The sequence below is a fragment of the Lathamus discolor genome, chromosome W, assembly GCF_037157495.1.
Source record: "Lathamus discolor isolate bLatDis1 chromosome W, bLatDis1.hap1, whole genome shotgun sequence".
NCBI lineage: Eukaryota > Metazoa > Chordata > Aves > Psittaciformes > Psittacidae > Lathamus > Lathamus discolor.
The window spans coordinates 33,320,570-33,333,264 of NC_088908.1; the positions used below are offsets into that span (position 1 = coordinate 33,320,570).

Consider the following 12,695-nt stretch of genomic DNA (forward strand, 5'->3'; position numbering starts at 1 on the left):
GTAATGACAATTGTTAATTCCTGCAATTTTAATGATATATCTATATGAAAATTTCTGAAGTGTAATAGTTCTCATAACGCAATTTGAACTGGTATTTTGAGAGCTTACATCCTTCATATTTCCACAAATGGTTAGAAATTACTTTCATTGCATATTCTATATCATAGGTGGATTTTAACCAGGAATTATAAAGCCCTGAGTAAAGGTTCAAAAGGCAGTACCTCAGGATTTTTGAACATCATGATGGAACTCAAGAAGTGTTGTAACCATTGCTACCTCATTAAACCACCAGATGATAATGAATTCTGTAATAAACAGGAGGCCTTACAGGTAATACCTTTAAAAAAAAACTTTTAATATGCATGCAGTAAAATTATAATTGATGCAGTTTATAACAACATAAATGTTTCTAAAGATCAGGGTTTTTTTCTATGACCTCTGAAGTTCATAATTTAAATACTTTCTAAAAACTACTAGATTGAAATCTCAAGTTGTCGCTGCACAAGCTATTTTATATTATAAAGTGCTTATCAAAGCTAAAGGATGTTTCATTTGTAACTTGGCACACTAACTACTTAAATTTGTAATTAAACTCATCAGAAGTGTTCAGAAATTATTGCTAATAATTGCATACTTGTAACAATTATTTCCTTGTCTCGTCTGAATAATCTTTGTTAGCTCCAGTTATGAATGATACATCCTTCTTATTTCTGGCATAAAGAATAAAAGCACCTAACTCCAAATTTTTTATTCCCCAAAATTCTATCCTGAGCCTCTTCAGCTAAAGAGGCCTAATGTTTCCAACATTAAATTCAGCATGCACCTGAGTTTCTCTTTGTCGTGGTTTAAACTCAACCACAAACCTCGTTCACTCACTCCCCCCCTTCTTGCCCTCCCCCTGCTCCTGGAGGGACGGAGAGGAGAACTGAAAAGAATGCAACTCCCACGGGTTGAGATAAGAACAGTTTAGTAACTAAGGTATAACACAAATCACTACTGCTACCACCAATAATAATAATGATAAAGGAAATAAGAGGAAGGAATACAACACCTCAACACCAGCCGACCAACAACTCGCCCCACTCCCCCCAGCAGAGCACCGACCGATACCTCGTCCAACCCTGCAGTCCCAACCCTTCCAGGTAACTCTCCGTTACATCCTGGGCCTGATGTGCTGTGGTATGGAATACCTCTTTGGTCAGTTTGGGTCAGGTGTCCTGTCTCTGCTTCCTCCCGGCCTCCCCTCCTCCCTGGCAGAGCATGAGGCTCAGAAAGTCCTTGGCCAGACCAAACATTCGAGCAGCAACTAAAAACATCGGCGTTATCAGCACTGTTCCCAGGCCAAAAGATCAAAACACAGCACTGTACTAGCTCCTAAGAAGGAGAAAAATGACTGCTGCTGCTCAACCCAGGACACTCTTCTAGTTGTTCCCGCTGGAGCTGAGAAGAGTTAACATTGTAACCTAGATAAAGCCTGTTGCCCTCTCCAAACAAGATTACTCTCACTTTTATCTTGCCTAAGGAACCTGACTGATTAGGCATTGTTTAAAATTACTTAGCAGGTCAAGTAGCAATGCTTATTTCTGTTCAAAAGAAAGGAATTGAGGAACAAGTAGTACTAAGGTAGTCAGGTAGTCTGTTGTTGTTTATTTGTTAGAAAAGAACTTGAGTAACTGCTCTAACTCGTAGCACGCTATATTTACTTAATATTTTAATGAAATGTTAAGATGCCGTTTTATGAGCTAGAACTGAGAAATGCATTTATTTGAAAAACATGCTAGTCAGTACTCCTGTTGATTTCACTTAGAGTGCTCAGTGCTTTTATGAGTTTTTACAAGATCAGGACTGACTAGATACTTATTAAACTTTCATGTTCCATTAATAAATGTCTAACCATCTGCAGTGTATGTTAGTGTTGAGGTGAATTTATTTTGCAATACACATTTTATTGTAGCATTTAATACGTAGCAGTGGGAAACTAATCCTTCTTGACAAGCTACTGATTCGTCTACGAGAACGTGGCAACAGAGTACTGATTTTCTCTCAGATGGTGAGAATGCTAGACATCCTAGCGGAGTATTTGAAGTATCGTCAGTTTCCCTTTCAGGTAAGAATTTTGCTGGTAGTAGCCAAGAAGCCTTGATCATTACCACTTTATCTTAAGAAAAGTGTCCTTTTTGAAGAAAGATTTATGAAAATTTTATTTTATGTACAGGAAAAGACTGGCAATTACTATATGCTAAATAGTATTTTGAAACAAAACTGATGAATTAGAAAGATTGTTACATTACTCTTATCCCCCCCCCCCATTGTTTTGGCAACTGAGATTTCAAATTGTTCCAATTAGAATATAGTAGGAGTTCCTTTTTAAATATGTTATTCAATATCTTTAGAGACTTGACGGATCAATAAAAGGAGAATTGAGGAAACAAGCCCTGGATCATTTTAATGCAGAAGGATCAGAGGTATGGTATTAGTGGGTGGTTGGTGTTTTTTTTAATCTACTCAACTTTAATTTTTTTCCCCAAGAAATATAACATATATTACACAAAACCTGAATATAGAATAAAGTGAGGGATGTATTACATTGAAATTCCATTTCTATTGCCTAGACTATAAGGTTTACAACCCTTAACAAACAAGCAGAAAAACCCACAACCAAAAAAAAAAAAAATCAACCAAAACTAAGAGGAGGTTAAATAGGAAACACAGAATTTATGAAAATGGTGTGTAACTAATATAAATGCATAGTTGATTTTTGATTGGTTTGTTTTTTTTTAGATTTTTGTCACTGTTCTTTATCAAAGTAATTTTAAGTACTGTATAAAAATGGAATAATTTAATTTATTTTGTTGTGTAGGACTTAATCCTTCAATTTTTACAGGAGCATGAAACTTTTGCACAAGCTTTTGACATTGAAACCCTACTTAGGCAATGGGTAGAATTGAGTTGTGTATATCTTTGCATGAAGAAAAGCTATCTTTATTAGCTTAAAAGAGCTAATATGGCTTCTGTTATCTTAATTTTTTGCCTCTGATTTCCTTGCCCCAGAAGAAACTGAAAAACTGATTTCTAGCCATTGTTTGTATACCACTTAAGATTCCTATTTTATTTAGGCTTCCTACTGTGGAAGCCATTCCATACCTTTGATAATCTTAGGTCTTTTTTCCTGCACTGACACCATTTTTCAGTAATATGAGCATAGCATTTGTCAGCTGCTGCTGAGCTTATGTTTCTGCTATGGAGGAAGAACTTAATTTCATAACATAAATTTCAGGTATTTGTTAAATACAAAATTTAGTTCTGTTTTAAATTTCTAGTCTAGACATCATTGCCTTTTTCTGGAATCCTTGTAGTTGTACTGTACAGTTTTTAAGATGAAGGGGGATCCATACTTCACACTGTATTAAAGAATAGAAGCAAATTATGGAGTTGTGCAGCAATAAAATTATTTCCTGTTATATTCTCTATTTATTTCCTAATAATCAATAAAAAGCCATCTTTTTTTTTTTTTTTTTTGCTGTTACTGATCTACAATATTAATGACAGTAACAATGACAACTCCAAGGACTTATTCCTGAGCAGTAATGGCTTGCTATTAACTTTTGCTGTATTTAAAATTCAAATTTATTTTCTTTTTCACTATTTAATTTCATATGCTTTTTGATTGCCTGTCACATAAGATACTTCTGTAGTCCTTTGTAGTTGTCCCTGAATAACTCCATGTCATCTGCAGACTTTGTCACCCCATTGCTCATGCTCATCTCATTTTCATATTGTTTATGAATATGTTGAAGAGCACTGACCCCATCAGAACACCTAATTTTCGCTTAACAAAAATACAGAGAGACTTGAGCACACATAAGTCTTAACAACAAGGAGGGTTGTATTTCTGGCCAGTGTTTTGCTTGGGATTTTTCTCCCCAAGTGGCTTTTGCTCATCTTCTAGGATGCTGCTTTTTTTAAACCACAGAGAATTCAATAATTGGTATCAGTTTGTTTTATACTTATACTGGGTCTGGCTGGGCTGGAGTTAATTGTCTTTATAGCAGCTCGTATGGTGTGTGTATTAGATTTGTGACAGAGCAATATTAATAACACACCAGTGTGTTAGCTGTTGCTGGACAGTGTTTGCATAGTGTCAAGGCCTTCTCACTCTGCCCCCCCCCCCCCCCCCCCCCCCCGGCAGTGAATAGATTGGGCAGTGCACAAAAAGTTGGGAGGGGACATGATTGGGAGAAAACTCCAGGAACAAACTTGCCAACAAAGTTTTCAAGCTGACAAGCAGGTATTCTTTATTGCAGCGCCGGGAGACATGGGGGATAGCTCCTCCTAACGTGTGTCACCTCTATTGCTACACAAGCCATCCTTATATAGTCCCTGGGCATGCATACATTACATCATTTTCCAGAAAGTTCCCCGCATGTGTACAGAATTGTGGTGGTGGTCTCTGAGGGTCATTTACTTCTTCCAACAACCTTCATCACTTCTGGCAGCCTTTGAAGTACATGCAGTAGATGCTTATACCAGCTTAATTGGTTCGTTAGCACCAGAGACATAATAATCCTCCTGTCCTCTTACTTATCAGTTGGTTTAACTGTAGCCCATTCTGGACACCTGCCATTCCCAGATACTCCTTATCCCTGTGTCCTGTTCTTCTAGACTGTTTTTCTTAAAACTATGTCAACTATAACAATTTATCTTGTACAAGAATTCTCAATATGTTCTCTAGCTGTACTCTACCTTTTTTTTTCCGTGTATCATGCACCTCAGTAATTTTCCATTGCTACTGTTACAAAGTCATCAAACTTAACATTACTTAAAACTGATTCTAAAGGTTTATATATTCCATTTTGCAATTTTGTGCCCCTCCTTGTCTCAGACATAACCAGGCAGATGACCCGAACTAAGCAAAGAGATATTCCATGTGAAGGTCCTCAAATGCGTCCAGAGGAGGGCAACAAAGCTGGTGGAAGGGCTGGAAGGCATGTCCTATGAGGAGTGGCTAAGGGCTCTGGGTTTGTCTAGTTTGGAGAAAAGGAGGCTGAGGGGTGACCTCATTGCTCTTTACAGCTTCCTGAGGAGGGGAATCAGAGAAGGAGGGGCTGATCTCTTCTTCCTGGTATCTGGGAATGGTTCAAAGCTGCATTAAGGGGAGGTTCAGACATGACAATAGGAAGCATTTCTTTACCGAGAGGGTAGTCAAACACTGGAATAGGCTTTCTAGAGAAATAGTTGATGCCCCAAGCCTGTCAGTTTTTAAGAGGCATTTGGACAATGCCCTTCATAACATACTTTAACTTTTGGTCCACCCTGAAGTGGTCAGGCGGTTGGATTACATGACTGATGTAGGTTCCTTCCAGCTGAAATCATCTAGTCTATTCTATTCTAATAGCGATCTACTGGCTCTAGCCATGACAAGCACCTTATTGTATTACAAGTCTGACAAATTTTTATGACATACTTAAAGAATTGCATGAGTTCATAGTCTGCTTTAGAGAGCATATAATAAAGAAGTGTCATATTGGTTCCTTGAAGAATATTACAGCTTATATATATAAATCCATTTATTGTTTTATAATTTCAGGACTTCTGCTTTTTGCTGTCTACCAGAGCTGGAGGATTAGGTATAAATTTGGCATCTGCTGACACTGTAGTAATATTTGATTCTGACTGGAATCCACAGAATGATCTGCAAGCACAGGCTAGAGCTCATAGGATTGGACAGAAGAAACAGGTATGCAGATTTGTCTTTTAAGCTCCAGACTTAAAGGAAGATTTCATATGGTAGCCATAAGCTGTCTGGGCGATTGCAGTCCTCATGTATTTTGAGATTAACAAATATTTGCCAAAAATTTCTAAAAAACTTTTAATAATGCTAATTTGCCTTTAAAAAGAAAATTGGCCAGCCCCAGGTTCGATCTGTGGATGAGATGAATTGTGAGTTTCAAGCTGTTGCCCTAGAATCTCGGGGAATGGGAGAGGTAATAATTGACAGCTGAAAATCCAGTTGAAATGTTGATAAAATTTAAGAAGTCTTAAATAATATGATGTGAATCAAAGGTCTTCTCTTAAGACCAAATTGATTTCTCAGACAGCTGAAATTTCTAAGGTGAAGAGAAAGTAAGTACTTTGAAGAACGCTAGGATGGTTGTTCACTGGATCTGCTGCAGTACTGTGTCGGTCTGATTTTATGACTGATACTCTTGGGGAAGTGACAGGGTAATTTATTTGAAAGTTTGTGCAGTTCTGTGAAATGGGACATGTTCTCAGTGTCACTGTATCTAAGATAGTGAAATAACTGCTTACTACCTCTGAGAAGCCAGAGACTGGGATTTGGAAAAGGTCTGACTCCAGAAAAAGTGCAGCTGGCATACCCTAGCAGAAATGTGTGGCTATTTACTGGTAATTTTACTGATAATTACTCCTTAAAAGAAGATTTTTAACCAGGGTGAAGACTTCTATCATATAATTTCGCTATAGGGAAGAAGGACTTATTTGTTTGGTTTCTTTGTTGTTTTTTGCTTGGTTTGGGTTTTTTTTTTTATAAAGCCAGTCTACTTGGAGGGATCAGGGAGGATGACTTGGCTCCTTCAAATGCAGTTCCAGGAACTCTTGAGAAAGTAATTAGGGTTACTTGCCCTGACAGGACATGGTAATGAAATAAATTCACATTGAACATTTTAGATTGGATATAAGGAAGAAGCAGAGAAGGACTTGGGGGTGCTGGTCGATGAGAAAATGAACATGAGCCAGGAGTGTGTGCTCGCAGCCCAGAAAGCCAACCATATCCTGGGCTGCATCAAAAGGAGCATGACCAGCAGTTCGAAGGAGGTGATCCTGCCCCTCTACTCTGCTCTTGTGGGACCTCACTTGGAGTATTGTGTGCAGTTCTGGTGTCGTCAACATAAGAAGGACATGGAACTGTTGGAACAAGTCCAGAGGAGGGCCACAAGGATGATCAGGGGACTGGAGCACCTCCCATATGAAGACAGGCTGAGAAAGTTGGGGCTGTTCAGCCTGGAGAAGAGAAGGCTGCGTGGAAACCTCATAGCAGCCTTCCAGTACCTGAAGGGGGCCTATAGGGATGCTGGGGAGGGACTCTTCGTCAGGGACTGTAGTGACAGGACAAGGGGTAACGGATTAAAACTTAAACAGGGGAAGTTTAGATTGGATATAAGGAGGAAATTCTTTCCTGTTAGGGTGGTGAGGCACTGGAATGGGTTGCCCAAGGAAGCTGAGAATGCTCCATCCCTGGCGGTGTTCAAGGCCAGGTTGGATGAAGCCTTGTGTGGGATGGTTTACTGTGAGGTGTCCCTGCCCATGTCAGGGGGGTTGGAACTTGATGATCTTGAGGTCCTTTCCAACCCTACCTATTCTATGATTCTTTACTGTAAGGTTGGTGAGGCACTGGAATGGGTTGCCCAGGGAAATTGTGAATGCTCCATCCCTGGCGGTGTTAAGGCTAGGTTGAACAGAGCCTTGGGTGACATGTTTTATTGTGAGGTGTCACTGCCCATGGCAGGGGGATTGGAACTAGATGATCTTAAGGTCCTTTCCAACCCTAACTATTCTATGATTCTATGATTCTATATGGAGAGATTGCACAGTGGCCATAGTATATGGATGGGTAGGGAGAAGAGTTGTGGACTTGTCCCACGTTCATTTGCATCATGTCATTCTAGAAAGTAGCTGCTGTATTTCAGGCACATCCATTTTACTTAAATACTTCATAGTTCTCTTTGGGTTTATTTCTTGCAAAAGACTTAAAATAGTAATCAGTTATAACACATTTCCTTGTGGCTATGCTTGTGCCTAATCACAGAAGTTTAAAGAAGATTTATTTCTTTTATTTTTTTAAATAATTTATATAGAGACTGTGGTAACATGATTGACTGGTTTCATATATGAAATACTAGTTCAATAAGATTTAGAAGATTGGTAATCACAACTAACTTTTCTCCCTGTTGTTGCTCAGTTTCTGAGCATGTAAATAAAGCCTTTTTTATGATGCATAGGTTAATATTTATCGGCTAGTCACAAAAGGATCAGTAGAAGAAGATATTCTTGAAAGAGCCAAGAAAAAGATGGTGTTAGATCACTTAGTAATTCAGAGAATGGACACTACAGGGAAAACTGTACTACATACAGGCTCTACTCCTTCCAGGTATATTTGTTTATTCTTTCATATTAATTTATGCTTAAGAATGCCTGACTATTTGAGTAAAAAATGCAAGTCATTTCACTTGGCTAATAAAAGCAAAAAATATGTGGTAAGGAGTTATGTAAGTAAAGACTGCAAAATATATTAAATATATTGTCTTTGTACATTTTTTTTTTACATATTAAATATAGCTTTTAAGTCCAAAAGTAGTTTTATTGACTCAAGGTTATAGGAATTTCAAAAAGTTCACAAAATTAAAGTGTTTATCTGAAACTTTCTGTATTTCAGCTCAACACCTTTTAATAAGGAAGAATTATCAGCAATTTTGAAGTTCGGTGCTGAGGAACTTTTTAAAGAACCTGAAGGGGAAGAAGAGGAGCCTCAGGTAAATGAAATACTTCATCTACACTTGATGGACAGAGAAACTACAAATACATATGAATTGTTTTGTTGTAAAGAGAAACTTCTGTTTCAGGAAATGGATATAGATGAAATCCTGAAGAGGGCTGAAACTCGAGAAAATGAGCCAGGCCCAATAACTGTAGGAGATGAATTGCTTTCACAGTTCAAGGTATTGCTCTGTTCCTATTCATCTTCATTCTTATGAAACAGGTGCAACAACAACTCAACTCTTTGGCATAGAATGTCTTTTCACCTATACAGGGTAATTACTGCCAGTGCAAATATTTAAAAATACATGACCTATTTTCCTAACAAAATAAGAAAGAGATTTACAAATACATTAGTCTTTGATTCAGTTGTTACAATACTGAGGAAGACTGTTTTTCATTTAATGCTTTATTCTGTTAAGCACCACTTAGCACTTTCAGAAGTGGTACTTCTGAAAACAGAGAATAAAATTTGGATTTCTTAGTTTATGACTTTTAGAAATTCCTTTCAGCCCCCATGTAAATGTGAATGCCAAAGAATGCTTGACACTTAACACTTAACACTTAAAATATTAAGTGGATCCAAATTGTGTGTGATGGTATGGGGGGTGGTGGGGTGGTGGATCTTTTTGTTGTTGTTTAGGTTTGGTGTGTGTGGTGTGTTTTTGCTTGGTTTTGTTTAAAGCAGTGCAGGAGGTTTTTTAGATCAGTAGAGTATTAAATCACTTTCCTAATCATTCATTTGCAATATATTGTGATTTCTGTATTATTATACTTTCATATCAACTCAGGCATTTGGTTAGACTTGCTTTGTGCTTTGAAGGAAATAAATAATAATCACAACTATTGGGGGGGCATTTCATAGTGCTTCTGTTTTAGATTCTTATCTTTATATTCAGCCATGTTGCATGGAGTATGTGTGTTTCATATATGAAAATACTTTCATTAGAGACAGTGCTTCATGAAGCATTTTATATGTGTACATTTTGTGTATATATAAGTAAATGAACGATGCCATTCTGAACTAAGTTTTCCTAAAATATTAGTTACCAACTCTTTGTTTAAATAAAATCATGTATTAATTTGATGAAAATGCATATGTTCCAATACATAAGGTTGCTAACTTTTCCAATATGGATGAAGATGACATTGAGTTGGAACCAGAACAAAATTTAAGAAACTGGGAAGAAATCATTCCAGAAGTCCAGCGGCGACGAATAGAAGAGGAGGAAAGACAAAAAGAGCTCGAAGAAATATATATGCTCCCAAGGATGAGAAACTGTGCAAAACAGGTATCTCTGGGGTTTGACCAATTTGGTTTTTGTTGGTTGTGATGGTTGGTTTGTTTTTTTATTACTCTTCTTTTGGCTTGTACTTTTGGGCTGGGTGATTTTCACACATGACACCCCCCACACCTACTCCCTCCCTCATTTTTGTCAGGCTAGATAACACATTAAAAAAATGTTTTAGTCACATAGCTTTGAACTACTTAACCTGAAATTCCAGATCAGCTTTAATGGAAGTGAAAGGAGACACAGTAGGAGCAGAAGATATTCCGGATCTGATAGTGACTCCATCTCAGAAAGAAAACGACCAAGAAAACGCGGACGACCACGAACTATTCCTCGCGAAAATATTAAAGGATTTAGCGACGCAGAGATTAGGCGGTAAGATGGGGGGGGGGCGTGCATGTTTAAAGGGACAAGACATTTTTTTATCATTTTAGAGTTTGAAAATATGGAAAACAGTCTGGTTATCCTGAACTTAGTTAAAAAGCTTTATTCTAAGCATTTAAGGCTTTACTCTGTAGTTTGGGGTGCTAACATAAGGAACTGTTATGTCCAGAATTTGAACATTTGGTTTGAAAAATGTTTCCAGTTGTTTTACAGTCTTTTAATAGGTATTATTCTTCCTGTATCCTCTGAAGGCAGTGATTTTAAAAACCAGTTTCAGTTTCTAAAATGGGTAAGGTTTTCTTTAACTCTACAAACAAAATATTGTAATTCCCATCATTTAACCTAAAAACTGTAGCTGAAGAAACAATAGACACGTTTTTGTGGAAATACCTACAAAAGATTCAGTGAGTTTTGTTTTGTTTTAATTTTCTTGCCATTGTAATTGAATTAATGCTATATAATGATTGTTAAACTAAAAGAAAAAAATAATCAATTTTGATAAGTTGTTGTGGTTTAACCTTAGTAGGCAGCTAAGCACTACACAGCTGCTCGTTCAGTCTCCCCCAGAGGGATTGGGGAGAGAATCAGAAGGGTAAAAATGAAAAAAAGTCATGGGTTGAGATAAAGATAGTTTAATAGGCAAAGCAAAACAAGGAATTCATTCACTACTTCCCATTAGCAGGCAGGTAATTCCCAGAAAGCAGGGCTCCATCATGCATTACAGTTACTTGGAAGACAGATACCATAACACCAAACGTCCCCTCTCCCTCCTTCTCCCCCCAGCTTTCTATTTCTGAGCATGACATCATGTGATGTGGAATATCCCTTGGGTCAGTTGGGGTCAGCTGTCCTGGCTGTGTCCCCTCCCAACTTCTTGTGTACCCCCAGCCTACTTGCTGGTGGGATGGTGTGAGGAGCAGAAAAGGCCTTGACTCTGTGTAAGCACTGCTCAGCAATAACGAAAACATCCCTGTGTTAGCAATACTGCTTTGGTCAAAAATCCAAAACATACTAGCAGGTATGGTGCTCTGAAGAAAATTAACTTTATCTAAACAAAAAACAGTACATAACTGAATCCGTACAGATGGTCCCATCAGTATTTGTTGCTAAAAATGCTTCTGTGATAGAAGGAGGAGAAATTATTTTGCTTTACATTGCTTGGTTTGTGAAATGCTACTTTGCTTCTGGAATTCAAGCATTCATGCTTCTCTAAATAATGTAAAGCTTATAAAATATGTTTGATTATATAAATAGCCTTAAAGCCCCTTGTTTCCTTTTCATCTAACATATGCCTTTTGTCATATGCTTGTCAAACAAAAAGCAGCTTTTTGTTTGCTGCTTTTGTCAGGGGTATTGTGCTTGCATTCCTTTATCTTTCATGTTATGTTTTCTTAAGTCTTAAAATCACCTTAAAGTTGTAGCTAGCTCCTCTTTATTATGAGAGGCCTAACATAATCTCTGATATCTCAATTTACTGTAAATCCACATTTGTGGTTTTTTTATTAGACACGTCACATTGCTGAATTTTTTGTCTTCTGAAACTAATTAGTAATTTTTGAAATAAATTCTATCTTCTATTGTTTTATTTATATCAGTTATTAAACCAAATAGAACTGGCTTTAAATGTGGGTTATCTTGGTATACTAAGCTGTGCTGCTCTCTAGTTTTTATTTTCTTTGCATTGTCCACGTAGCCTTGTACTAAGACTTTACAAATACATTTTTAAAACCAGTGTAGTTAAGCATACATTTTTTAACTGCAAAATTATTTTCTGTTACTAGATTTATCAAGAGTTACAAAAAATTTGGTGGCCCACTTGAAAGGTAAACTTATTTTATTATATTTGTATAGCAACTTGGAACCTTGTTTTCATTAAAATTAGAACAGTGCACCAAGAAATCCTTAGGCTGAAGAGGAAATGGTGTGCTTAATCTTTTGCCTTGACTATAATATGAATTTATTTTTTTTTTCCCTTTCTTCATACATGGTATGCATGTAGACAGCCAGTTAAACAAATCTTTAAATTTTGTAAGACTGCTTGGGGTTTTTTTATACTTCATGTACTGTCTTGTTCAATCTGCATTAGTGACAATTGTTCAGTTTTCTTTGATACAACGGATAAACCCATAGGCTTTCAACAGACTAACTGCTAGTTTTGCATTTTTCTCATTGTCAGTTCTTATTTTAAGCTTTCTGTATTACTCTGTATTTTGAGAATAATTTCCCACCTTCATTTTCTTTAATAGTATTTATAGCCTATATGATCTTATTATACAGTCCCTTTTCTATTTGAAAGAATGTGTAGTAATGTAACTTAAAACTGTATAGTTAGGGACCTTTATAGTTCCTGTTGTATTGTCCTCTATGTGAAACACCCTTTTTTATAGTTTCTATATTCTTTTCTATAGCTGCTTTTAACTGCATGGATCAAAACTGTACACAGCATAGCAAGTGTGGGTGAATGAT

General features: G+C 37.0%; 1 protein-coding gene across 6 annotated transcripts in view; it reads left to right on the top strand.

Moving 5' to 3' along the window:
* LOC136004477 (chromodomain-helicase-DNA-binding protein 1-like) overlaps positions 1-12,695 on the top strand; it is a 119,467-nt gene that overhangs the window by 76,606 nt on the left and 30,166 nt on the right. For all 6 annotated transcript variants that reach the window (XM_065660988.1, XM_065660989.1, XM_065660987.1 and 3 more), the window contains 10 exons: positions 168-330; positions 1,955-2,107; positions 2,394-2,465; positions 5,588-5,737; positions 8,019-8,167; positions 8,453-8,549; positions 8,640-8,735; positions 9,669-9,845; positions 10,060-10,220; positions 12,011-12,052. In XM_065660988.1, the coding sequence (XP_065517060.1) occupies positions 168-330; positions 1,955-2,107; positions 2,394-2,465; positions 5,588-5,737; positions 8,019-8,167; positions 8,453-8,549; positions 8,640-8,735; positions 9,669-9,845; positions 10,060-10,220; positions 12,011-12,052 (1,260 nt within the window). The remainder of the gene's footprint in view (positions 1-167; positions 331-1,954; positions 2,108-2,393; positions 2,466-5,587; positions 5,738-8,018; positions 8,168-8,452; positions 8,550-8,639; positions 8,736-9,668; positions 9,846-10,059; positions 10,221-12,010; positions 12,053-12,695) is intronic.